Below are 27505 nucleotides of genomic sequence, written 5' to 3'. Positions count from 1 at the left end.
ACTCGTCGCCGTCTGCGGAGCCGAAGACACTTCTCCGCTCGCCGCCCGCGGAGGTGGCTGGCCCGGAGCAGCGGCCGCCGAGGAAGCCCGAGCGCCATGGCAGCCTCCGCCAGCAGCCGCCGGGCAGATAACGGGTACGGGGCCAGCGGCCCCCAGCAGCAGCAGCCGCCCCAGCAGTGCTCCCGGCGGCGGAAGGGCCCTGGCGCCGTGGCCACGGCCTACCTGGTCATCTACAACGTGGTGATGACAGCCGGGTGAGCCGGGGGGGGGTGTTGGCGGGCGGGCGGGCGGGCGGAGAGGCAGGTGGGTTGGCTGCCTCCCTTCCTTCTTCACCTGTGCGGCCTGAAGGGAGCTGGGAGGGCTGCCCACACGCGCCCCCTTCTCTGGTCGCCTGCATGGCTTGCAAGCCCCTCCCCTCCTATCATAAGGGATGGAATGGGCTCCATGAGGGGGGTACAGCAGGGACTTTGGATGGGGAGGCAGTGCCTCCCCACCAGAGTCCTTTGAAAAGCACTGCCACCTTGTCAGGCACCCAAGCACCGCAGCCCATGAGCTCTGCACTGCCTCCCTCCTTGCACTGTGCATGGGTTGTGGGTGCCTCACAAGGTGGCAGAGCAAGTCAGAGGACTCTGGTGGGGAGGCACTGCCTCACCTGCCTCCCCACCCACATTCCCTGCTGTGCCCCCCTCTCATGGAGCCATCTCTTATAATGGGAGGGGAGGGGCTTGCAGGCCTGGGATAAAAGGGGTAATTTGTACTCTTGCTCAGGATCGAAAGGGGGGGTCCCCAGGAACCAAAGGAGGGGCCCCAGAAATCTCCTGGGATCTTTCATTTTCCAATCTCACCCAGACTCACTGACTGTGGGATGCTGGGCAACTGCTGCTACAAGGCATGTTTGCTGGGCTGAGGAATGCATGCATGACACTCCTTAACACAGTGTCCATCTGGGAGGATGGAAGAATCCTCCATCTGGGAGGAAACTGGCCTGCTGCTGTAGCTCTTGGGCTTGTGGATCTGCTTACCAGGAGCTCAGGAACACAGCTGCAGGGCTACAGGTGCTGCAGAAGCAAGTTTTGGTATGCACAGGTCACTTTCCATTCTCATGTGATCCTAAATATGATGTGAATTTTCTGCATTGATTTTTTATATTTAAACACATTTTAGAGAGACTTAGGAGTGCATTTGGTTTTCCATATTACTGTATCTAGCTGCTAATGGTGTGCAACACTGCCAGTGTGGGCTCTGCCTTGGGAAGCCCAGTAGACCTGGGCTTCAAAGACTTTTCCAGCTATTACCATCCTTGAGCCCTGCCTTGTTTTGCCCACTCCCCACATCTGTTCTGCCCACCCTTATCACTCCCCCCCCCTCGCTTGTTTCATTTTCTCCCACCTCTTTCGGATGGGGCCCAAAAAGTCTTCATACTCCCTGATAAAATTCCTCTCAGAGGCCCTGGTGGGCTCCTTTCAAGCTGTGCTCCTCTTTCTTAGAGTTTGGGGGTGGGGAAGGCCTTTCATTCATTGTTGGCAACCTTCAGTCTCGAAAGACTAGGGTATCGCGCTCTGAATGGTGGTTCTGGAACAGCGTCTAGTGTGGCTGAAAAGGCCAATCCAGGAGTGACAATCCCTTCCACACCGGGAGCAAGTGCAGTCTGTCCCTGGTCTGTCTCCCTGGCTATGGGCCTTCCTTCTTTGCCTCTTAGCCTCAGACTGTTGGCCAAGTGTCTCTTCAAACTGGGAAAGGCCATGCTGCACAGCCTGCCTCCAAGCGGGACGCTCAGAGGCCAGGGTTTCCCACCTGTTGAGGTCCACTCCTAAGGCTTTCAGATCCCTCTTGCAGATGTCCTTGTATCGCTGCTGTGGTCTACCTGTAGGGCGCTTTCCTTGCACGAGTTCTCCATAGAGGAGATCCTTTGGGATCCGGCCATCATCCATTCTCACAACATGACCGAGCCAACGCAGGCGTCTCTGTTTCAGCAGTGCATACATGCTAGGGATTCCAGCACGTTCCAGGACTGTGTTTTTTGGAACTTTGTCCTGCCAGGTGATGCCGAGGATGCGTCGGAGGCAGCACATGTGGAAAGCATTCAGTTTCCTCTCCTGTTGTGAGCAAAGAGTTCATGACTCGCTGCAGTACAGAAGTGTACTCAGGATGCAAGCTCTGTAGACCTGGATCTTGGTATGTTCCGTCACCTTCTTGTTGGACCAGACTCTCCTTGTGCATCTGGAAAAGGTGGTAGCTGCTTTACCGATGCGCTTGTTTAGCTCGGCATCGAGAGAAAGAGTGTCGGAGATCGTTGAGCCAAGATACACAAAGTCATGGACAACCTCCAGTTCATGCGCAGAGATTGTAATGCAGGGAGGTGAGTCCACATCCTGAACCATGACCTGTGTTTTCTTCAGGCTGATTGTCAGTCTAAAATCTTGGCAGGCCTTGCTAAAACGATCCATGAGCTGCTGGAGATCTTTGGCAGAGTGGGTCGTGACAGCTGCATCGTCAGGAAAGAGGAAGTCACGCAGACATTTCAGCTGGACTTTGGACTTTGCTCTCAGTCTGGAGAGGTTGAAGAGCTTTCCATCTGATCTGGTCTGGAGATAGATGCCTTCTGTTGCAGTTCCAAATGCCTGCTTCAGCAGGGCAGTGAAGAAAATCCCAAACAAGGTTGGCGCAAGAACACAGCCCTGCTTCACTCCGCTTCAGATGTCAAAGGGGTCTGATGTGGAGCCATCGAAGACAACAGTGCCCTTCATGTCCTTGTGGAAAGATCTGATGATGCTGAGGAGCCTGGGTGGACATCCAATCTTGGGGAGAATCTTGAAGAGGCCGTCTCTGCTGACCAGGTCAAAAGTCTTCTATGAAGGCTATAAAGAGTGGCTGTCGTTGTTCCCTGCATTTCTCCTGCAGTTGTCTAAGGGAGAATACCATATCAGTGGTGGACCTGTTGGCTCGGAATCCACACTGCGATTCTGGATAGACGCTCTCTGCAAGTACCTGGAGCCTCTTTAGTACAACTCGGGCAAACAGCTTTCCTACAACGCTAAGGAGAGAGATGCCGCGGTAGTTGTTGCAGTCACCCCTGTCACCTTTGTTCTTGTACAGCGTGATGATGTTTGCATCCCTCATGTCTTGAGGTACTCCACCTTCTCTCCAGCAGAGACAGAGGATTTCATGCAGCTCAGTGACGATGATCTCTTTGCAGCATTTTAGGACTTCAGCAGGGATGCTGTCTTTTCCAGGTGCCTTGCCAAAGGCAAGGGAGTCCAGGGCCACGTGAAGTTCTTCTAGGGTTGGTTCACTGTCAAGCTCTTCCAGCACAGGCAGGCACTCAATGTTGTTCAGTGCTTCTTCGGTGACTACATTTTCTCTGAAATATAGCTCAGAGTAGTGCTGCACCCAGCGTTCCATCTGCTGCGCCCGATCCTGGATGACCTCGCCTGTGGCAGACTTCAGAGGGGCAATTTTCTTGGAATGGTCCAATGGAAAGGCAGAAGCCAATATGGTTGGTTCCAGCGGCGTCGCAGGAGTTGCCAGAGCATGACTGTGTACAGCCGCGAACTGCATCAGGGACTCCTGATTTTGCCTCGAGGTTGACTCCTGAAGCCTTTTCCACAACTGGATATAGCCACAAGGCAGTGGAGGTTTGAGGTCAGAGTTTTCTTCTCTTAGATGAGCTGCCTTCCTAGGCTGACGAGTCCCATCTAACCGGTGGGGAAGGCCTTTATTGTATTGTATAATAATGGTAGGGAGAGAAAACGGAGCAGAAGGCATTTCAGCTCTCTACCCTTCTCTGCCAGTTCTCAGCTGGGTAGACTAGTGTTTCTCAACATTTGTTCTCTGCTGTACTGGTTCACATGGTTCACCTATTCGAAGTACCACTGGAAGTAACTGATGATATCACCACCAGTTAATTTTTGATTGCAAAGCCAGATGCAATACTACAAACATCAGTAAGAGGCTCAGGGTGGATGGAAGGGCTTTTTCAAGCATAGAAAAATGGAGCTCTGCCCACCAAGTCAAGCCTCCTACCACTGTTTGTTGTTTCATGTTTGTGGTCTTGCAGCAGGTGTCCAGGGGTCCTGCGAAAACCACCAGACTCAACCTCAAGTACCACTGGTGATACCTGTACCACTGGCTAAGAAACACTGGGATAGACCCTTGACCTGATTTTACAAGTCAGCTCTTATATTCTCTGGTGTATTTGAAGCACCTCCTTTCTCTGGATTGGTTTTGATTCTTTAGGGCAGCGGTTTTCAAACTCTCTTTGAGAGTTTGAGCAGCTATAATTTCTTGCGGGGGCAGGGAGGAGGCCGCGGGGCAGGGGAAGGCAGCAGCACGATCCCCAGGACCGCGCCACTCAGGGGGGCTGCAGGGGCTTGGCTGCACGTACCTGAGCCTCCTGCAGCCTTCCGGGGGTGCGGGAAGCTTCTGCAGGGCTCCCCACAGCTTCAGAAGTGAAAGTGGAGCAATTGCGCTCCACTTCTGCTTTAGCGGAGGCGGGGCGCGATCACTCAGCTTTCACTTTCAAAGCTGTGGGGAGCCCTGCAGAAGGTTGCGCAGGGTCCCCGCACCCCCGGGAGGCTGCAGGAGGCTGTGGTAAGTGCAGCCAAGCCCCTGGAGCCCCCCTGAGCGGTGCGGTCCTGGGGATCGCGCCACTGCCTCTTCCCTGTCTCCAGGCTGCCCCACCCCTTAAGGTGAAAGTGGCCAGGACCCACAGGCTGGGGCATTGCAACGCCCAGTTTGAAAAGCCCTGCTTTAGGGGAGTGCTTCACACTTTGTCTGTTTTGCTATTCCTGTAAGCATGTCGTGTTTTCTTACTTCAACCTGTATGTATTTCAAGTGCCTGTACTGTAGCAGGGGTGTCAAACATAAGGCCCATAGGCTGAATGTAGCTCCCAGAAGCAAATAATCCTTCCCTCTCCCTGATGCATTAGAATATATAGTATGTTGTATTTTCTGGAGTTGTAATTCAGGGGATCTGAATGTTCAACTAATGCCCCACATAATGTGCAGGTTAAAGAAAAGGGGGACAAAGTCTGCAGGTGGCATGTACTAGCCACACAAAATCACATGCAACATCATACCCTCTTTGTAGTAGTTAGTGGCTGAGTAATATATGGATAAACTTTTGTTTGCAAATATATCTGCATATATAGGTCATTTAATAGTTGTTGCTGGCCTTTGGACTCCATGAAACATGTTTGGTTGACAAGGTTGTTGCCCTTTAGTTGTTTGAATAAGAAAGAGATTTCAGTGCAATGAAGAAAAACTGGACAGAACTTTTACCAAGAAAAATGTATTGTTGAGAGACAGAGACTTTGGACTTTCATTTTTAGAATTACAAAGGAATATGAAAATAATTCCTTTGTAATTATTTAATATAATATACCTTGACAGCATGGAAGTGATTAAAAATATGATTGGTAGGTAATTAACTTTTGAACGTAAGGTTACTTGAACTTGAATAATTTTTTGGTCATCTTCTGCCTTTCGTGCTTCAGAAAGATACTTTTGTAATTCCTAAAACAATTCAGTGCTGGAAAGAAGATTAGACAAAGAAATCAAATGTGGGCGCTAAGTTTGGTACAGTCTGTTCCATACTTTGCAATATGTTAAATGTGTTGCAGCTGGATATGCTTTCAGCAGGACATTAAATGGGTCATGAAACAGGTGCTGCAGTTTGGGAGCTTATGAATGTGAAAAAGATGTTGGCAAGAGCTGTTAGCATTTCCCTGAAACTGTGAGAAAGGAATTTGGAATAATGTAAAAATAAACCAACTCCCAACTTTATCAGCTCATTATATCAACTTTATCTCTCATTATTTATCAATTCCATCTATCACCTTTTCTGTTGCTTCTTCTAATTTAAGTCAGTTTAGGATGCCTGACTTCATGTTCCCGTCTACTGTTAATAGTTTGCATGCACACACCTGCCTTTCCTCAATAATAGCTGCTGGTAGACAGCTTCACTGCTAGGCTGAACAACAACTATCCTTTTCAAGTTGGCTAAACTCCTTTTAAAGCAATATAAGCTAGTGGTCATTGCTGTATCTTGTGACAGTTGCTAGAATTATGGGAGATGGAGAAACTATCTCAGTGCATTACCTCCATTATAATTCTATATATACCTCTGCCAAGTCCCCAGGATATGTCTCATTTTAAAAAAAATTTAAACTAAAATCTCCAACACTTTTGCCTTAACTTGTAGGAAAAATGCTCCAAGTACTTGTTCATTTTGTTTTCCATTTCTGCATATTTGTGAGTTTGAGGATACTTTGTTTCTGAGATTGGACAACTAGAACAAATACAACCTACAAGGGTGTTGTGTTGCTTGTCATCTTATTTTCAGTTCTTTCCCTAATTCCTAAAAAAAGAATGTATCCATTTTTGAGTCCTATGCACCGAGTTTGTTTTCATCACCACAAGTCTAAGCTCTCGCTTCTAGTTAGTCACCATGTTCAGGTTCAGTGTACGTAAAGGTAGGATTGTTGTCCCAATTTGCACCATTCTACCCTTACTTAAATTTAGGGCCTAGTCCTCTCCGCCTTCAGTGCTAATGCAGCTGCAATGCAGCCGTGAGGTAAGAGAACAAATTTTGTTCCCTTACCTTGAACAGGGCTCCATGCATGCCCCCCCTGCAGGATGCCGCACACTTCCCATTGGCACTGGAAAGTAGGATGGATGGAATTGGGCCCTTAACCTCCTTTGCCACTTTTTCCCTCTCTTTTGCACATTGAACCAGTTTGGAGAGACTGGATAGCCATCCATTGAAAAGTTTGGAGTTGTGGACAGCTTGCATTGTATGGGGGTTGGACTTCATCTTGTAGATCTCTTCCATTTGTATGATGCAGGTAGGATCTTGCACTGGAAGGAATGTGGGTAGTGAAGCTATTCATAAATAGCTAAGTTTGCCTACTAAAACCACGCTTAATGTTGAGATAGGGTTATAATCTTATAGTGTTCAGTAAAATGCAAGAGGTTAAAAAGTTAAAACTGAAAAAAGTTTTTAGAACCTGTCAGAAGTCCTCAAGGGAGGGCATGGTTCTCAGCTTGACCAGGAAGGAGTTCTGTAATACTGGCATCTCTGTGGAGAAGTCTCTACCCCTTGTGCAGCCAATCAGGTTTCATTTGGGGCAGCACTTGAAGTAGGGCCACTCAGATGACCTCATGGGATAAGCTGGTTCCTATGGGAAAAGGCAGTTCCTCATATACCCCAGCCATAAAGATAGAGATTGGACCCTCATCAAGGTGTACTGAGGCTTTAAGGCAGGGTTGCTGGCTCCTATGTGTCTTTTTTCCCCTTGTCCTTTGACTTCCTTTCCCTGACAATGGGAAACACTGTAGGAAGTCCTGTGCCGCTGCTGCCCAGCCCCTAAATGTAATAGATGCAGACCTATATTTAATGTAAACTGATTGCCATAGTCATGTCTAGTTTGTCCCTTAGCAGCAGTGTTTCTACTTGTAGGTCAGGGGCAATTAACAGAGCTGTTTTTCAATAGGCATTACCAACAAATTTATTATTTCTCACTTACTTCTAGGTGGCTTGTTATAGCTGTTGGCTTAGTCAGAGCATACCTTGCCAAGGGTAGCTACCACAATCTTTACTATTCCATTGAAAAGCCTCTGAAGTTTTTCCAAACTGGAGCTTTGCTTGAGGTAGGTGGTTTTTTCCTGAGTGATTCAAGTGATGCCCTTCTAAACCTATTGCTCTGGTCCCATTAGTCTTCTTCATTCATTTTGGCTATAAACTAGCTCCTGTGAAGTTGCTTTAAATAATAATCATGTTTGTAGGTAGTCTATTGGCACATCAGCAATGAAATTTTAAGCATGATAAGAACAAATAAAGGTTGATGCTATGCAACCAAGTAAAGAGAGTTAAAGTTAACGTATTTTCTGAGATTCTGGCTTTTGCCAAATGGTTCTGAAGGGCAGTCTTCAATGATGTAATTTTTTAACAATCCGCAGGTAGGTTTTGTTATTTATATGAATGGTAAATACATTGAGTTAGAAATTGACTGAGGCTGCAATCCTAACCACACTTTCCTGAGAGTAAGCCCAGTTGAACAGAATAGGACTTACTTCTGAGTAGACCTGGTTGGGATTGTGCCCTAAATTAACTTGGTCGAGTAAAATGAATTTCATAAACCTCTGTGATTTTCAGATCATGATAGTGGGCTTTTGGGGACCGTATGCCTTTTCTTCCAAATTGTTCCTGAGGAAGATGTTGAACTCCTTGCGTGCATGGTCTCTGCTATATTCGATACAAGAAGAACTGAACCAACAAGGCAGGAGTGATTATTTGAAGATGGGATTTTATTTGGCCTTGGAAAATTAAACTACTTTTAAGAGGGGTTTAATTCATCTAATTGTCATTCATCTAACTGTAAAATCTTGTCTCCCATTGCCGAGCAGAGGCAGGATTGTTTTAGTTCATACAGTAGTTACCATTCATAAGTTTCCAGGCTCTTTCTGCACACCAGCCTGGATATTAAATATCAGGACTTAGTGGTGTTTTCAGAGAATTGGGAGGGATTTAATAAATCTTTCTCTGTAAAAACAGAAGTTTTTTTCTGAAAGGTGGTTGAACAAAATGAGAAATTAGATAAAATGATAGGATGATATGAGCATGTCAGAAATGGCTGATAACTGCGCTATGCAAGAAAGACTGTTTTTATTTGATTTTGCTACAGCAACATTATCAATTATTATCAATGTATTATCAATATGTGTTAGATTCTTCCAGTTATTTCTGACATTCTTTTTCTTTTAGGTCCTACACTGTGCGATAGGTAAGTTTTGGGATTAAAGTTTTATATATATACCAACAAACAATATATATATTGTATTTACAGCCAATCCTAACTGGCACCAACACTACCAGAACTAGTGTTCCGTTCTGGTGGTGGAACATGCTTTACGGCATCATAGACACTGTTTCAGAAGTGTGTGGAGTTGTGCGCTTGCGGGCCTGTTACAAACAATGAGTAGGTCCCCACACACAGCAGCAGCAAAGAGGAGCCCTGCCAACATTGGTAAATTGGGGGGGGGAGTATTGGGGCAGACCAAGGGAGGGCTGGGTATGTGTCGGAGGCAGGAGGGGGGACATCCAGCATGATTGACTTGCATCTTAAGCTACCCCCTCCAGAGCCCCTTTGTCTCCCCCATTTTCAACTATAAATGCATTTACACAACTTCAGAGACTTGCATTTTTGCAACATTTTGAGAGAACCTCCAAACAGGAAAAATTTCAAGGTATTCTCACATACTTGAAAACAATTGTTGCATTTGGTAACCTGTGGTAATTTGCACACACTTTTTTCCCCAGACTCTGTCTGGGGTGCTATCAATTTCTATGGAAACATGCAAAAAAGCTGAACTCACCCCAGAAAATCTCAAACCATAGTTTTACTGAGCACATAGCCGTTCCAGGATCTTACACAGGAAGGCCCCAGGGTGGACCTCCTGGAGTAAGGAGTGCTTTCTTGAAAAATTCAATTTTTTACATTGCTTTGGCTACAGCAAGACTAGGTGTTTTGCAGGCTTGTAATACACTCTGCTTGTATTTCATTCCCTGTAAGGAGCTGAAAACGGAATTCTTCATTACTCTCCTTGACCTTTGGGTGTTCTGTAAATAACTTGAAAAAAATCCTATTTTTTACATTTAACTAGCTTCTGCAGCAGCTCAGCCAGTTCGGTGTTGGAAGTGGTGCGACCTCTGGGGGGCAGGGGGGTGGAATGGGGGCAGGGCAGGGTCAGGAACCAGGGTGGGAGGGGGTGGGACTGGCGGAGCTCTGCTCTGCTGTATCCCGAACTTCTGGTCAAACTGAAAAACCTGGCACAGAGTCTCTCAAGTCTGCACCAGCAACATAGCTGGCACAGACTTGAGAAACCCCATTGCAGGGCTTGGGGCTTTCCCTGGGAGAAGGGGACTAAAGTCCTCTTCCCCGAGAGACTCCCGGGGGCTTCGTGGGATTGGAATATTGTAATTTTCTCTTTTATTGTAATTTTCAATGGAACATATTGTATTTTACTGCATTTTCATTTTATTACCATTGTCATGGCAATCCTACTTGAAGGGCATTGAGTAATCATTTAAATAAGTAAATATTTAAATTTAAAGTAAATATTTAAATTGTACACTGCATCCAGTGTATAAGGCATTGTATGTGAAATGTGTGGAAGAATTCTGTCCTGCTGGCATTCATGAAGGATAGCTACATATTCATTACTCATCTATCCAGATTTGCCACTGCCCTTTCTGCTATCTGAGAAAAGCACTGTTTCATGAAAAAAGATGGATTGTTGAACAGAAATAGCATTTGATAATGCAGCTGTTATAGAAACACAAGAATTACCTTGCTGAATCAGGCTGTTATTAGTCTTCTTTCAGTATTCTGCTTCAACAATAGTCAGTGAAATAAATAACAGTCTCTGAATAGAAAAGTTACATTCTTAACTATCCAGGCCAATTGTGTTTTGTTTTGTTTTTAAAAGAGAAGCAAATTCTAATAGCTGGGCTTCACGTTGTACCGCATAAAAATGCTGCTGTGGAAGTTTGTGTCCCCATCATCAACACTGCAATTTAGCTCCAATAAATACATCTTGCTTTCTTATCTCATGGCAGATCTTCATGCTGTCACCAGTTCCAGTCAGAATCTTGTAGTTTTAGAATGGAAACCATAGATTAATTTTGCATTGTATGAAAAAGTACTTGTTTTCTAGTGTTCCGATGACTTTCAAACAAAACCATTTCTTGTTCCCTAATTTCAGGCATCTTTCAGAGAGTCAAATCCTAATAGTTTTGTAGTCCTCCTCCAATATTTTATTTTTCTACTTATTCCATGGATACTCAAGGCAATTCATAACAAAAAGAGATCCATTTTTATTTTAAGTGTCCCATCCTTAGACAATTAGATGCTCTGCCAATTTCTTTCAGAGGTTATATGACAAAATGCAGCCACTGAGGAGTTAAAGTTACTTGTTCTGACTTTGCTGCAGGGAATTTATTTTGCAGATACAAAATGAAGAAGAAAATAATCCTAACATGACCTGTTGGGATTGCTGTATAAATAAAAATATGACCTGGTTTGCTGGAATTAATGCAAGCTTGTTAGTCAGATAAAGTCCTGAAATAATAAACATTATTTAATAATAGGAATTTTGTCTCTTTTTTTGTTTTAGAAGTCCCTGTTGTGAAGTCCCTGGATATTTAAGTTACTCCCATATGAAAACAGTTACTTGCATTGTCTCGGGATTCTTAGAGTATGTGTTGTAAAGCTTCTGTGATAGTTGCCACTGCCTTATATAAGGAAAAACTCAAAATAAAATTTGGCAGTGGGTATCCCTCATCTAATAAGAGAATGTTATTGAACTTTGTAAATCTTTCTTAGATTTTTCAGAAGGTTTTCTTTCTCCAGATCATATTACTATTCTAGATGAAGCACAACTTTTCTAAAGCACTGCAACTGATAATATATACCAATCCTAAATTATCTTTTCAGGGATTGTTCCTTCTTCTGTTGTCCTGACTGCTTTTCAGGTGATGTCAAGAGTTTTTCTGACTTGGGCCGTAACTCATAGTGTAAAAGAGGTAAGTTGAGAAAGAAAATTGTTTTCTTTCCTAGAACTGTAATTTTGAACACTTCTATAAATATACTGTATATTTGTTAGAACACATCAGTGTGTTCTAACCTCTGGATTGCTGTTTAGGATCAGATATATACAGGTGGAGCCTGTTTAACTGCAACATTCCATCCGAAGATCTGGCTCAACGTGGGTTCCCTGGACTTGTGTGGAGCTACACATTGCCCCACCTAAGTGAGCCCTCTGGAGGCGACCAGTGATGTGCTCTGTTTGCCTCCAGAAGTTCTTCTGAGGCCCGTGCAGGCTGCGCGCAGTCTCCATGAACTTCAGAATGGTCTCCAGAGATCCTAGAAAGGCACTTCTGGTTTTTGCCCCAGAATTGGAAGTGCCCTTCTAGGACCTCCGGAGGCCTTCCTGAGGCTTTTAGAGGCTGTCCGCAGACTCCACGGGCCTCAGAAAGGTCCCCAAAAGCATGAGGTGAAACTGGTAGTCATCTTCTCATGCTTTGGGGGGCCTTTCTGAGGACCATGGAGGCTGCGCACAGTCTCCACGGGCCTCAGAAAGGTCTCCAGAGATCTTTGGAGGGTACTTCCACTTTTCAGGAAAAAACTGGAAGTGCCCTTCAAGAGCCTCCAGAGGCCATTCTGAGACCCATGGAGGCTGTGCGCGGCCTCCACGAGCCTCACAACAGCTCCGGATGCGACCAGAGCAAGGCTCTGGTCACATTCAGAGCTCAGGGGACACTGAAATCTGTGTGATTTGATATCATGCGGAATTTGGTATCCACAAGGGTACCAGGAACAGAACCCTTGGTGATAACGAGGGTCCACCTGTATCTCCTTACTGGTTTCCTGCCCTTCTGTGCAATAGGTTGGAAGAAATTGCAGGACCAAAATCCCTTTTGTGTGCAATAAATAGGCCCTCCAGTCGTCTTGCTAGTTCTCACCTCCTTTTCAGTGCTTCAGACTTGCAGCATCGGTTAGGTTGCTTGTCTCCCTTGTTTTCCAATATCTGTAGCCCCTAGAGGTCAAGAGACAGGGACAGCCAGGGAGTTTGTTGCAGGGATTGGGGTTTATTATAGCCTCATGGAACAAAGCCTTTACTGGTTTAATAGTTAGTCCTATATTGTGTGTCCCTAGTTTCCTTCGCTGGTGGACCCTTAATAAATAGCTTACCAGGAGCTTCTCCTAGTCAGGGCAGGAAGGGCCTTGCCCAACAAGAGACACCAGCTAGGCTGGATTGGCCAGGGCCTACCCTCTTCACATGGTGCTAAGGCAGCCAGCTCAAATAAGTGTTAGCTGGGGTGGACATCTTGGAAGGGGTGTGAAGAGCTAACCCCCTTTCTTTGCTTCCAGGGTTGTTCTCCCCTTCAGCCGCCCTGTCTCTGCTCTTCTTCCTCTCAGGGCTGCCCCCCCATACCCCTTGCTTCTTCATCCCAACACTCCCCCTGTTCTTCCCTCTTCCTTCATTTGTTGTACCTTTCACACTCCTTCTCCAAGGCGTTCCTGCAAATTCTACCCTAGCTGTTCCCTATTGTCTAGTTCACCAAGCACTCGCAGACCTCCATAGTTGCTGTGGTGCCTGGCAATGCTGTCATTACCAGCTACATTGGGAACTTCTGGATGACCCAAGCAGCAGCATGCATACTGTGCTGAGTTGCATTGCAGGTCAGACTCCACCATCCTTTCGGTGCAAAGGAAGTATACCTTTGCTAGAGAAAGACAGCCTGTATTTTCCAAACAGGGAACATTTGGTGTATAAAAGAGGATCCAATGTTCTTGTAGTAAAGCAACTTAAATTATGGTTGTTAAAATGCGTGTGTCATCTTTAAATAATAATTCAGTATTTTGCCAATAAAATACGAATTGGACTGCAGACTCTCAAATTCAAAAATTAGGATGCAGGCATTGCAGGTTTGCTAGTAGGTAGGCATGAGGAGTTCAGATCAAAAGCTAATCAGTAGGTATCCAGACATTATTTTCCATGAGAGAGGAGTTACCTACACCAGTGTTTCTCAAACTGTAGGTTAGGACCCACTAGGTAGGTTGTGAACCAATTTCAGGTGGGACCCCATTCATTTCAATATTTTATTTTTAATATATCAGACTCGATGCTACTATGGTATGTGACTGCATTTGGGGAAACAAAGGACAGATGTGTAACGTTTCCCCAAATGTGTAAAGTTTCCCCAAACAGGCTACTATGTATATGGTTTTAACAATGATAGTAAATGGGACTTATTCCTGGGTATGTGTGGGTAGGATTGCAGCCCAGGATTGTTAAAAATTTTCTTCGCATCATCATATCACTTCTGGTGGGTCCTAACAGATTCTCATTTTAAAAAGTGGATCCCAGTGCTAAATGTTTGAGAACCACTGACCTAAAGTGTTATGAAAGTGTTTTTTTTCCCCTGAAGGGACAGCTGCATACCTGAGCTCCTTGAACAAGTTCTTCTGTTATGGATTTTGTAAGACATAACTTGTCAATGCCTGAATAGCGTGTTCTGGTTCGACTGAAGTTCTTTCATGAAAGCTCTTAACATTCTTGCCTGTTTTGAATTTCTCTAACTATCTCTCGAAGGAAAGAAGGCTATCTTAATTTTTTTCTGTTTTATCTAACCAACTGGTAACCTATTTTGGTTTCTGAAATTTGAGTCTTTGTCATATTGTGCCTTCTCTTTTGGTGTTGTCGTGTTTAATATCTAACATTCAATTACAGTTGCATGGACCAGTTTAGTAATGTTTGAAGAATGCTTGCTCTTATTCCTGAGGTTTTCAATTTGTTAGCTATTTGTCTGCATGTTGTGACACTTTTGCTCTTTGATAGCTATGTTCATTGCCATTTTAGGGAAGTTCAGTCTTCACAAAAGTCAATAGGAAGTGGAATCGTAGTCTAGAGTAGGCAGGACTGGCAAAACTGAGTGACGTACCTTATTTGATCCTTCGCTAAATCAACGTTGGCAAGCAGAAAGGATGTGAAAAGGAAAAGGTCAGCCCCAAAACCTCCTTGTGTCTGAGGCACTGTGCCAAATGCTGCTCCTCCCTTACCTGGTGATGCACCGGTCTCTGCTTCTTGCATTCCCTGGAGATGCTCTCTAGCCCACCACTTTACTCTCCTCCACAGTCTTTCCACCGCTTTTTCCAACTGAACTAATTCTAAGTTTTATCATTTTTCAGATCCTATTGTCTCAAAAATCAGTTCTCAACTGCACGTTTAAGGTTGCAACTGTTAAATCAATCTCTCCAGTTAATCTGGTTTGTGGATACAGTTGGAAAAGGAGAGAGCCAGATCCTATCATTCTTTCCAGAATTAAATTGATTGCATAGCATTTTATTTGATATAAAACGGCAAACTAAAACTGCCACAGATAATTTGGCAGCAAAGAAGTGCAACTTAAAACCATAGGGAAGCATTTTTAATGTAAATTATTAATTCAAGTTCTGTATTTTCTGGCAGACAGAACTAGGTCACCACCTCATTCGTAAACTTCTGTATTCATCAACCAGGATGAACATGTTCTCTGTATCCTGTCATTGTCAGAAGCCATTTAGGGGGCAGGGCTTCTCATTCTTTCTTAGTTCTGAAGGAATTACTGCTTATTCTTTCCCATTCTAGTACAGGTGGTTCATCGATATCTGCAAGGGATATCTGCAAGGATATCTATCCATTCCTGGACCCCCTGCAGATTCCAAAAACCACAGATACTGGCTGCGGTTTCAGCCCCTTTAAAAAACCTCAGAAGATTACTGGAGCTGTGTTCCGGTCACCTCTCGAGGCTTTCTGAAGCCTGCAGAGGCTGCATGTGTCCTCCTGTGACCTCCACAGGCTTCAGAATGGCCTTAAAAGGCTGAAAAAATGTGACTTCCGGTTTCCAGAGGGAAACCAAAAGGTTTTTAATACCTTATAAGGCATTGGGAGGCCTGGGGAAGCCTGTACTAACAGGTTCTCTCTTTTTGTGAAAGGAAGCCTACTTGTGTCCAGCTTGGGATAGATGTAGCATTATCTGTTGATTAGATGGTTTTTAAACCAGTGAGTAGGCCATATGTCAATTTCTTCTTTGTGGGGGGAAAAAAAGGAAGTCGCTGAAATAAACTTTATTGTCACTGTGACCAGCAGGTGTCAGTAGATACCATAAAATGCATGATTCTCACAAAAATCAATGACTTAGTAGTAGAATAAACTTGTATAGAGGGTCCTCATTATCTAAGGGTAATGGGGATTGAAGAATTGTGTTGGATAGTGATCTGCAGTTAGTGTGGACTTTTTCCCCCTTAAATAATGGGATACGCTCAGATTCAGACTGGAAGGCTTGAAACAACCCTCAAAAATGTTATTTTCAACACTTAAAAAATGAGTATGAATTATTGTAACTGCAAAAATTATTTTTATTCAAAATTCTTTAAAGAAATATGTTTTGGTAACCTATGCATGATATAGGGCATGTTAAACTCATTCAGTCATGGAAACGAGGTTTAAGGAAGGAGAGGAACTGGAGATTGTTCATCTGCCATCTTTTCATTGCTTCCCTTTATGGGTTCAGATTCTATCATCTCAACACTCTCCTGTACAGAGAATTACTTGCCCAAGGTTCTGGTTCCCTGACTTGTTTGGATGGACTGGAAAATAAATTAAGCATATTTTGCTTTTCTTTACATATTTTTTAATTATAAATTATATGATAAGCAGAGCAGTGCCTGGGAGGAAGGTAAGAATGCGTCTGGAACAGTCATTATGTAGTAGCCAAAGCTTGAATCCAGTGCCTTGATGCTGTACTGTATTGTGCATTATGCAGAGCAACATACTCATGTTGTCTGTCCCTGAGCACCTTCCGTTGCTGCTTTTTCCTTCTTTGGAGGTATTGGGGACAGCCTGTCTGAGAGCCCTTGTAAGTGTAAGGAATTGTTATGGGTTTCCCACAATAAATTATACCTGTAACTGCAGCAAAAAGTATAACAGACACAGATAATTAGGATTCCCTGTAGGTACATAGGAAAAAATTATCCTATTCGATTAAGCAAGCCCTTATTATCACAATTCTTTCCCTGGCATAGCTAACCCAATTTCTCACTTTTTTTTATAGTACCACTGATATACAATTTAGCACTAGTGGCATAAAAAAGACCTAACAAGGCTTAGAACCCACTGAAGGAAACAATTCAGGGTTACTTTCCTGAAGTTTAGATCTTTGTTTAAAACGGAAAATCTGTTGGAATTTGTTTTCAAATTCCAAAGGTGGAAGAAGCTCTTGCATGCCTATTTAGGACTTAGTCTAGAGCACAATAGGCAAGCTTTGTGTTTAATAATTTTTTTCCCTCCTGGCTAGTGATGAGTAGTTCCTGCTGGTTACAAAATTGAAAGAGGTGAATAAATAACAGTGTAATATATGCAATACTTGCAAAATCTAATTATTTGACTTGACATCAATCTTGCAAGTAGGCTACCAGGTTGTAACTTGGAGAACCTCTCTTTACATTTAATCAAAGTTGTTGGACAGGTTTCTGCTATTGTGCTTCTCATGTTGTTGTGTCCCAGCTGTATCACTTGCCTTTTTCCTTTACATGCTGAAGCAAGTGGGATTAGACTTCCCCAGGGGAGTGTTGTAATAGCAGGTTAATGATACCCTCCTTGTTCAACTCTAGGTGTTACTATGTCTAGATTAAATGTAGTAGTTGCTTCTTGGATTCTGCATCATAAGGTCAAATAATACAGAAACCAATCAAGATGTGTATGTAAATTTGACTTTATTTTTGCTAACAATGTTTTGTACTTTTATTGGAAAGTGTATACATATTTTAATAATATGTAATAAGTATATTTCCCCTTTGTTTCTATATATTTATGTTGCTCATGACTGAGTTATCTATGAAGCAGATGATGGGACTTGTGTTGAGTGCTGGGTGATGGGAAGCAACAAATAAACCTGGGGTGCCCTTCACCCTGAGTCTGCGGCTGCGTCCCTCCAGCATGTTGCAGAGAAAGCCTCTCTGATCTACATAGCAAGTGCAGGTTGGAAGGGGGCAGTGGATCACCCTTGGTCATTCCTGGACCTGGCTGACTCTTTCCATAATTTAGGATTTGCATATAGTTCTGATGTTGGGTACCATTGATACTAGGGTTTTCTGGGGACATTATTTGCATCTTGTGTAACAAGGATCTACAAGGCCATGCTTGGGCTTCAACAGGTGGGTATGCAAGACCTTGGCAAATGCCCTCTGGTATGCTGCCACTACCACCTCTTCTGAACATTCAGTCCTTCAGTCAAGGGAATGCTGAAGTTCTGTGGGCTAACTTCCCAGCTCCTACAAGCTCTGAGCTTTCCCAATCTCCAGGGGCTCAAGATTCTGGGTCATTCCACATTAATAAGCTGAGTGACCTAGGCGAATCCCAGTTCCTTTGTACTCACATCAGATACAAACCTGTAATAATTATTTTAAGAACAGAAGTAGGGTTACCTTTTACTGTGAAAGACATTAATTCAGATAATAAATACAACCCGCATACAATGGTAAAACAATAAAGCTAAGCAGCTTACTTGATCCTAACGCTCCCCTGGATCTTTCCAATATCTGAGCATAAGCAAAGGGTAACTATCCTACCTGTCGTACCACAGCAGAGGTCCACAGTAGAATGGCACAGAGCAACCACACCCCTCCTAGCTTCAGGGTTTTTTTAATACCTTAAACTTAGCTATTAGCTAACAAGAATTTTGGCCCATCCAAAGCTTCTGGAATATGAGTTCATCTGAGGCTTCTGTTGGTCACTCACTCTGATCTGCATCCAATTTCCAATTAGCAAGGCCTTAGCAAATCTGGCTCATCATCAAGCATTTTACCTGGTTGAAGTGAAACTCAAGATAAGGAGCTTCTTTCTCAACCTCCTGTTAGCTAGATTCCCACAGCTATTGCAAAATGGCTGCAGGCTTACAAAATTAAGTCAGATCTAAGTCCTTGATTTTGACCAGTTTGTGACAGCAGCCAAGACAAGATGAAAGCCATGATACTATCCAGCTAGGAAAAAATTAACTCCTGAGAAGGTCTTTCAATCTGGTGCCAGGAGGATGCTACATTATAAGTGGATGCTTTGTGTCAGGGAAGTCTTGGTTAGAATTTGTGTTTACTTTGTTTTGAACTTTGCCTCTGGATCTCTAGTATAGAATTTGATTGAATTTTTCCTTGTTCCATTTTTGTCCCCAATAAATCTTTTCCTTTAATTTGAATAAAGTGAACCTGCCTCATGCTTTAACACACAGAACAGTTGGCCTCCTTTGTCTGTCTTGCTCAGCCTTGCATGCTACCTAGAGAGGCTTGTGTGTGACGTGTGTGATTGTATGAGGATGTGTGGGTGGGAGAGAAGTAAAGCAGGAAGTTGGTCAAGACACTCCTCATCCTTCTCCCTCTCAGGTAACTCAGCATGAGGGCTGCTAGTCAGCTTTCAGACCTCCAGCTAGGTGAAACAGTAGAAATGTGACCCTAATCCTGCATTTCTCATGGCAGCTAAACTGTATGTGTGGTGGTGATGTGATCTCTGGGTGAGGAGAAGCAGAGGAGAACATGGTCCTTCTCAGCTACCCTGGAAATCATTGCAAACCATTATCTATTGAGACAGAAATTAGCTTTCATTTTAAGTGAAGCTCATAAATATGTCATATATGTACTGATATTGGGACTGCTGAACATTAGCTGGTGCAAGATCTCTGCTTGCCAGAATTCATCGTGTATAATACAGCTGTTTGCAGATGGGGGTTATACAAGACTTGGCATTTTAGATTAAGATTTATTTTCCAGTTTCCACAACTACAATTTCTTTAATAGGTTCAAAGTGAAGACAGTGTCCTCCTCTTTGTTGTTGCCTGGACGATCACAGAGATCACCCGTTATTCCTTCTATACCTTCAGCTTACTAAACCACCTTCCTTACCTCATCAAATGGGCTAGGTAAGGACATTAAACTTCATGATTTCTATATTGTTAAACTAGTGGTTCTCAAACTTTTCCATCTCTGGAGCATATACCCTCCTAAACACTGGGGAGCCCCACCATCACGTGTGCGAAGGGGAGCCCACAGAGAGAGAGAGAGAGAGAGAGAGAGATCTATCCTAGCAAGTGTGAGCATTGACTTATAATATTTGCCACAAATCAATAAATAATAGTATTTACAGATGATGTGTTCTCTCTCAGTTTCTAACAGTGCAAGTCCCCTAGAGAGAGCAAGTTGAGGGTATTCAAACTGGTCACAAGAGATAAGGAGCTTTTAAGCACTGTGTTAGACTTGACTATTTTATTTTAGGAATAGAAAACCCACTGTCTTCTTTGCTTAAGTGTTGCATATTTTATATTCAGAAATTTATATTTAATAGCCTTATTAATCTTAGCTTGCTTCTCTGATAATGATGATTGTGTGTGTGTGTGTGTGTGTGTTTGTTTGTTTTTTTTTAGGTACACTTTGTTCATTGTACTATATCCAATGGGAGTTACAGGAGAATTACTCACAATATATGCTGCCCTGCCCCATGTCAGGAGATCTGGCTTGTATTCTATTAGTTTACCTAACAAATACAACTTCTCATTTGACTACCATGCCTTCCTCATCCTGACTATGATCTCTTATATTCCACGTAAGTGCAGCACTCAGTTAAATTCTTCTGTACTTGAGATCTGTAAAGCTGTATATAAAAATAGTTTGGAACGCCTGTTATTATGCATGTCATAGTTCACATTTCGGTATTCTAGAATTAGGAAGCATTCAAAGTAATATAATTTCAATAACATTGAACCTAAATGCAGTTCCTGCATCTCTGTCTAAAATGAAGAGCAAGTCACAAGGTCCTTTTTGGGGGGAGGGTACTGTGTCACACACTAGACTCTAGCACTCATGGAAACTTTGTTCCTTTTTAGCTGTTCCTGTTTAGACATGCTAAGGAATACAAACAAAGCTGTGGGAATCTGTGTGTTTGAAGAGTACTAGTTACAACTGATCTTTGAGATTTGAAAGAAAATTGCACACACCATAGACTTTCAACTACAGCTTTAGTCCATCTTTCATGTAATAGAGCACAAGAAGTTTTTGAAACATGTCTTTTATGTTCAACTGCTATGAAACAAATGAAAAATCCTTTGAAATCCAACTTCTTACATAAACAAGACTGTAATACTGATATGTATTGGAACTTGGGTTGTTGATACTGCATGACGAACGTACACATTTGCAGAATTTATAAGATAAACTTCTGCTTAAGGCATCCCATTCTTATAACTTTTCACATTGTGGAGCTCAGTGGTGCACGAAGGTCATTTGACACCTGGGGCCCATAAATTTTTGGCACCCCAATGAAAAAATTATTTTCGGTAATAGTCATGTTATGAAATGAATAATAACGGCCAGAGAAGAAGCACAGTGAACATTTTCTTTTATTGAACTTGTATATAATAGGCTTCACATATGTAGTGAACATTAGAGATCATAACTTACAACAAAACAGGGAAGTAATGCCCATCATAATATGCAGTGGGCTTGTGGTCTGTCATACATACAGAAGCATTACTATAGACGGACAAAACATATGTACAATTATGTAGAATACATTTGGTTTTCTAGATTCTTGCAACAAGTTATTTATTGCCAGTGGTAATCTCAGCATAATCCACTTTTTGTTGCATAAGGCAGTTGTGTTTTCCTTTTCTGGTTTTTTGGCTATAATGTTTGCTAGAGTAGACATATTTCAACATTGTTTGTTTCATTGCATTCTGCATGAAATTATGCATTAAATGATACTTAGTGGTATTAAATGATGGTATTAGTCGAAAATACCAAGACTTTAAAAATTGGGTGACAGCCTCTATCACTAAACCCTGCAGCCTGGTACCCAGGGCCTGTGCCCCCTGCATTCATATGCCACTGGTGGAGGTAGAGTGTCTTAATAGTTTGCTGGAACAAAAAGAAAATAGTTGGGTACACAGAATGGCCAACATACCAAAGCCATAAATTTCTTGTGATTCAGTGAGAGGATATTTGAAGTCACACTACTTGCTTTCATTATTGCATTCTGTACTTATGCATAAATCTTGCCAAACCAATGGTCTCTCATAGGAAGAATTAATGCGCCATTGTATTCCTGCATCTCCTTGTTAAATACACAGTATCTGTGGAGTAATTGGTCAGCTTTTCACCAGTCTGTGTGTATCTGTGTATAAAATACTCATTTCTGTTCTAAACAAGCTCAAATATACAGCAGGGACATATAAAAATGAATTAAATAATATGGAATTAGTTGGATAAGAGGTGATGGATAGAAATAATCTTTTATTACAACTGAAATATTGCAGCGAATGTAATCTTCCTAGTAAGCGTAAGTTAACACATATGCAGATTTCTATGTGCCTGTTTTGGTGTAGCACGCATTGCTAGACACTGAATAACCATTCCTAGGCCATATATTCCAGAAGAATTGATTGCTAATTTGAGGTTTTAAAAAAATGTAGTACACTTTTTTATCCACAGAATCACACTTGCAGAAATCACCTTGACACTAAATTTGCTATTTGCTTACTTTGACAGTGTAAATATCCAGTTGATTGTACAGATAAAGGATGGTATTTTGCATCTTAAGGGGAAAATATGGATATCTGAGTTTTAAATAATCTATTTAATATCTAGATTCTAGCCTATTTTCCTCCAAGATACTGAAAGTGAGCAGAAGGTATCCATGTAGCTCTTTGGATTGTGGTGTACATTTGTGATGCAGAGACCATGAATACATAATATTAATTGCACTGTGTATAGATAATATCCTGACAGTTATTTACAAAATTCTGTTCTGTTTTCAGTCTTCCCTCAGCTGTATTTTCACATGCTGCATCAGAGAAGAAAAATACTTTCTCCTACTGAAGAACACAAGAAATCTGAGTAACTCCAATTCTTGTTCAGGCTATATCCAGACCTCAAAAAGAAAACAAGCGGGCTTTCAGAAGTGTATAAATAATAGAGTATTAAAATGAGAAGTCAAAATAAAAAAATTGGTAAATTATTAAGGATATCTTATCGCGCTGATAATTTTTCAACAAAACCATCACTTATGAACTGCATTTTCAGCATGCCCTGTTAGAGTGAAACCCAAAATTTGATTCTTCTTCTAATTTATTTGCGAAAACGTTCTGTTATACTTAAATGAGTGGTACAAGTGATAAAGTAAATGTAATGCTTGAGTTAGGATTATTTTATAACTTAAAAGCTTATTTGCATGTCAGGTGTTTATATGCATTGCTGTACTATATTATCTGGAATGCATTTTGTCTGAAACTACTGTGGGCGGACGACTGAAATCCTACAAAAAGATTATGCTGACCCTGGATCTAGATGAGGTGATAGTTCTTGGAATTCAGGGCACAGTCTAGCAAGTGAGACATGAATTATAATGATTTCAGCATAGACCAGTTGTTTGCACATATATTTTGTTTGTTTGTGTTTTGCAGAGTGGGGCCTTAAAACAGTGCAACATTGCACAACAGTATGTGTTCGAAAGATGCAGCTTAATCTTATTACCTCAAATTTGGATGCTCTGTTGTTGTTTATGAATGTTCTTAAATTTTTCCCCTAAATAGGAGAACTAAAATTTTTCCTAAATGCACAGAACAACTAATACAACAACTGATTTGTAACTGATGTTGATAGATGTCACTTTGGAACTTTCTGTGGCTTTGAATTAACTGTCTAAATTGTGTATTTATTTAGAAATGTTTTGCAGTTACAGACCTGGCCCCATGCCACCCCTGTGCACAGGCCTGCAACATGCTGCCGCCCCCAGGGGATGCTTATCTAGGCGCATGGAGCCCCGTGCAGTGCTCCAAATAGCTCCAAAAGCCTTCAGAGGCTTCTGCTGTGATCTTAAAGAATACTTCTGGTTTTCTGATGAAAACTAGACATGCTCTTTAAGATTGCGCCAGAGACCTTTGCCTGCCCATGGAACGGCTCTGATAGGCAGGCGGAGGTGGCACAATGGGTGGAGGTGGCAGCGACGGGGGTGCAGCGCCTAGGGCTTTTTCCCCCCTGCCTCCCCCAGGCCCACCATGGTGTTTTGCAAGCAGAAGCAGAGATAAAAATTATTTTATTTCTGTTTTCAGCATCTAGACAAGAGCCATTTCTTAAAATAAGCTTCTTTAAACTTTCAAATGTTTTTAACAAAACTATTAATTTGTGCCTAAAGACAATGTTAATACTAGCAAATTCAATCTACTTCAAATCTCCTCATTCAGAAAATGGCATTATTGTAAGTGAACCAGACAAGAAACTGCAGTCTGAAAGTTGTTTGATTAAATCACCTGCTTAGGAGCATCTGGAGGAAAATGCTAATTGTCACTTCTAGGCCTGTTCTTTAGTAGCTGTATGTGAAAGAAAGTGAAATTTAACCAATTCTTAAGAGACCTGAACCTTCTCTTTTTACCCCAAGTGGCACCAAAAGGAGAGAAACCTTTTTTAAATTTGCAACGTGGGGATGCATAGAAAATATCTAACTTGCGTCCCTCTCTGTTCTACACTTGGTCATTTCACATACAATTGTAAATTGTAGCACTATTATGTTTAACTTTAGGTATTTGATGTTTTTTCCAAAAGTGGCACCTATCCCATTTCATTCTATCACCCCAGTCATTTTATTTCATATCTGTTCTTCTGCCTTAGGGAGGAAAGGCTCTTTTGGTGTTTCTAGTGCAGTCTCTTGCACTCCAATCTTTTGTTCCTTCTATTCTGATGCATTCTACCTGTATTGTTTGGTCATTGCATTATTCAAAGAGTTTCTCTCATTGTACTTTAACACCCTAATATTGGATGGCAGCTTCTGTTGGTGTATACCAACTTGCAGAAAATGTGGAAAAGCATCTCTGTATTGAAAATGCAGTTTTGAAGAACAAATGGGCATCTGCTGCATCTGCAACCCCTCGATTACATGTGACTCCAAGAATTTATCGTTTAGGTTGCTTGTGGAATGCTGCCCTTTCAGGCTCTGTCAATTTCAGGTTGAAAGCATGGTGTGGTCTGCATGACAAGACCCACAGTTGGCGGGCACAAAATGCTTTTTTGCACACGTTCAGCTTAGCTTTGAGTTCTGAATGAAAAATTTCAGAGGTTTTCTTAGGAAATGGCACAACCACATTGGGTGTAATGCTTGACACAATTGTAATAGCTCTGATCTTATACAAATCAATGTGGTGTAAGATTATTGGAACTGTGGTACAACACTTGTGCAGCTGTAGGTATGCACAGGTGGGGGGAAAAAAGGTATTCAGTCTCTTACTTCTGCTCTGCATATACTAATCTGACAGGGAGGAAAAGAAAACTATACTGCCTTGTTCAGCAGTTTCATAAGGCTCATTGCATTCATCATGTGTTACTTGTGATGCAGAGCTGTGTCTAGTCCTGACTCCCAAGTATTTTCTGCCACCTATGTGGATGAATGCATGCATCTATTTATTTTATGCACTCATTCTACCAGATGTTAACATTCTTGCAGGTTCAACAGTTATTTCAGGTCATTGCAGTAGCCCTCTGACCTCCTAAATTTTTGTGAATGCTTGGTGAGGGTCATGATGATGGTACATTGCATTTATGTAAACCAGGGGTGCCCAAACCCTGGTCTGGGGGCCGTTTGCAGCCCTCGGAGACCCCAGTCCGACCCGCATTGAGCCCCCAGTCTCCAATGAGCCTCTGGCCCTCTGGAGACTTGCTGGATCCCACACTGACCTGATGCAACTGCTCTCAGCATGACCTCTTGTGTGAGCTGCAGGCCAAGGGCTCCCTCCACTACTTGCTGTTTCACATCTGTGAAGCAACAATGATAGTGAAGGAAAGGCCGGCCTCACTCTGTGCAAGGTCTTTTATAGGCCTTGAGCTATTTTGAGACCTTCATTTATCCATACAAGTTCCGTCTCTATTTATTCTTTTATGTAAATTTATGTGAATTTATTCAAACTTTAAATGTAAATTAATTTTTTCCCCGGCCCCTGACACAATGTCAGTCAGCTTAGTGTGGCCCTCTTACCAAAAAATTTGGCCACCCCTGATGTAAACCAGGTTGCATGGTTTCTTCTATGTTGCAGGTTTCTTGGGGTCCTAGCTCTAGCTCTAAACCACTGTGCTCTGAAGAATAAAAACCGTAGCATTTAGGAGACCACACAGTTCAGAAAGATGACTTCATTTTCTCTAACATCCATCTTTTTATTTAGTTTACATACCAAACACACAAGCAGTCTAAACTTTACAGCAAGGTAAGAAAAGCTTTTGGAGTTGTATGAAGTGACTGTGTCTGGCACTGTGACTTCAGTGAGTTTGCTGTAGATGCATGATGTAGTTGTGAAATGCGTTGAGTTTTTGAAAGCTTGTGTGGTACTGCACTCTTTTCCTTTCAAGCACGCATTGGATTAAATCCTCTTAAAACTGTTGCCTCTTGCCCTTTCCCCCTTCCACTTCGTTCTGCCAGTAGTCAGACTGTCCTGTGTTTACTGTGTTTTTCCAGGACCAAAAAGCAAGCAATGTTGGCTATTTGATCCAAACTCCTGGGAAAATGTACTCTTGAGGCCAGTTGTTGCTTTTTATAAACTGGCTACTATGAATGGAAAGGCATGTCTAACTCAATATGAAAATAATCATGCTGGTGCAGATATTGGTCCCAGGACACTTGTCCACTCCTGAATTACAAACTTTTTGTCTGTAAACATGGGGGGTGGGAAACTGAATTTTGTTCAGGGTTGCTGTCTGTGAAAAATTGGCTGTCGTGTGTGTGTGTGTGTGTTACAGGAGTGGCATTGGAACCATGTTTTCCATGGCTTCATCCCACAGTGCTACTGATAGGCTGACACTTGTGATGCTTGCCTTTCAACATTACCGATTACATGCATTTTCACATGCAGTCAATGCCAAGTCATCACAGATAATGATGATCATCATCATGTGAGAAAGAACTGCAGAATTGATCCCACTCATGTAGTGCTGAGCCTGTAAACAGGGTTGTGAATGGAGCCATGGAATGGCCACTTCCAAGCTGCTGCAGGAACATACAAAGTGCACCTTTTAGGTAGGACTATTCTGCCTGTAATTCTATTTATATGTAACTTTTGCATTATCTGATCTTAGAGCAACATCTACCTTTTCTGTGGAAGAGCTAATCTAACAACTTTTCAGCTGTTCTGTACCAGCACCATGAACTTTGGAATGATTTGAGTATAGCATTCCATCTTTTTCTGAGGTCCAGGAAGCTTGGTATAATTGTTGCTGGATTTGGATTCTGAGATGTAGGAGTAAGAGTTTTTAAACTACGTACAGGTCAGTCATCATCATCAGGTTGTGATCCATGGATTTGACTCACTGCATTGCAAGCCTGCAATGGAGGACCTCAGAGGACCTGAGGCACACTCCAACAGGCCTTTTGGAAGGCACTTCTGGTTTAGTAAAAAGCTAGAAGTGCTTTTTTGAAGGCTCCAGCATGCTTTCTGAGGTGCAGAGAGGCCACGCATGACCTTCCTGTGCCTCAGAAGACTTCCGGCCGTGACTGGAAGGTACTTTTGGCTGCGTCCAGAGGTCTTGTGAGGTCCGAATATGGATAGTGAGGACAAACTACCATCTTTCCTTTTTTCCACCCAGTAGTTCCAGGATCTCATGAACTGAGTTGTTGAAGCAAGGAAATAGAAATACTTGAGACAATACAGCTATTGGCCTTCTTGCTAGTTTTCACAGCTGAAAACTTGTACTGTACTTGAAAAATTCAAAATTTAAGATTATCCTGAGAACTGGATACATGTTTCCCCAAAAATAAGACCTACCCCGAAAATAAGACCTAGTGTGTTTTTTAAGAATTGCTGAATTATAAGACCCTAGTTGTGATCAGGGCCGGGCCGGGATGGGGGACGGAAGGGGTCCTCAGGCGGGGGTGGGTGGACAACTTG

At 42.6% G+C, this 27505-nt stretch overlaps 1 protein-coding gene across 1 annotated transcript; it reads left to right on the top strand.

Moving 5' to 3' along the window:
• On the top strand, positions 1-26349 carry HACD2 (3-hydroxyacyl-CoA dehydratase 2). The gene is made up of 7 exons (XM_066611801.1): positions 1-254; positions 7533-7650; positions 8765-8783; positions 11496-11584; positions 19389-19510; positions 20012-20190; positions 22400-26349. The coding sequence occupies exons 1-7, from the start codon at positions 97-99 to the stop codon at positions 22480-22482; spliced, it is 768 nt and encodes a 255-aa protein (XP_066467898.1). The 5' UTR covers positions 1-96; the 3' UTR covers positions 22483-26349.
• The last annotated feature ends 1156 nt before the right edge of the window (positions 26350-27505 follow it).

This window comes from Tiliqua scincoides, chromosome 1, assembly GCF_035046505.1.
Source record: "Tiliqua scincoides isolate rTilSci1 chromosome 1, rTilSci1.hap2, whole genome shotgun sequence".
Taxonomy (NCBI): Eukaryota; Metazoa; Chordata; class Lepidosauria; order Squamata; family Scincidae; genus Tiliqua; species Tiliqua scincoides.
This window is presented reverse-complemented; position numbering and strand designations above follow the sequence as displayed.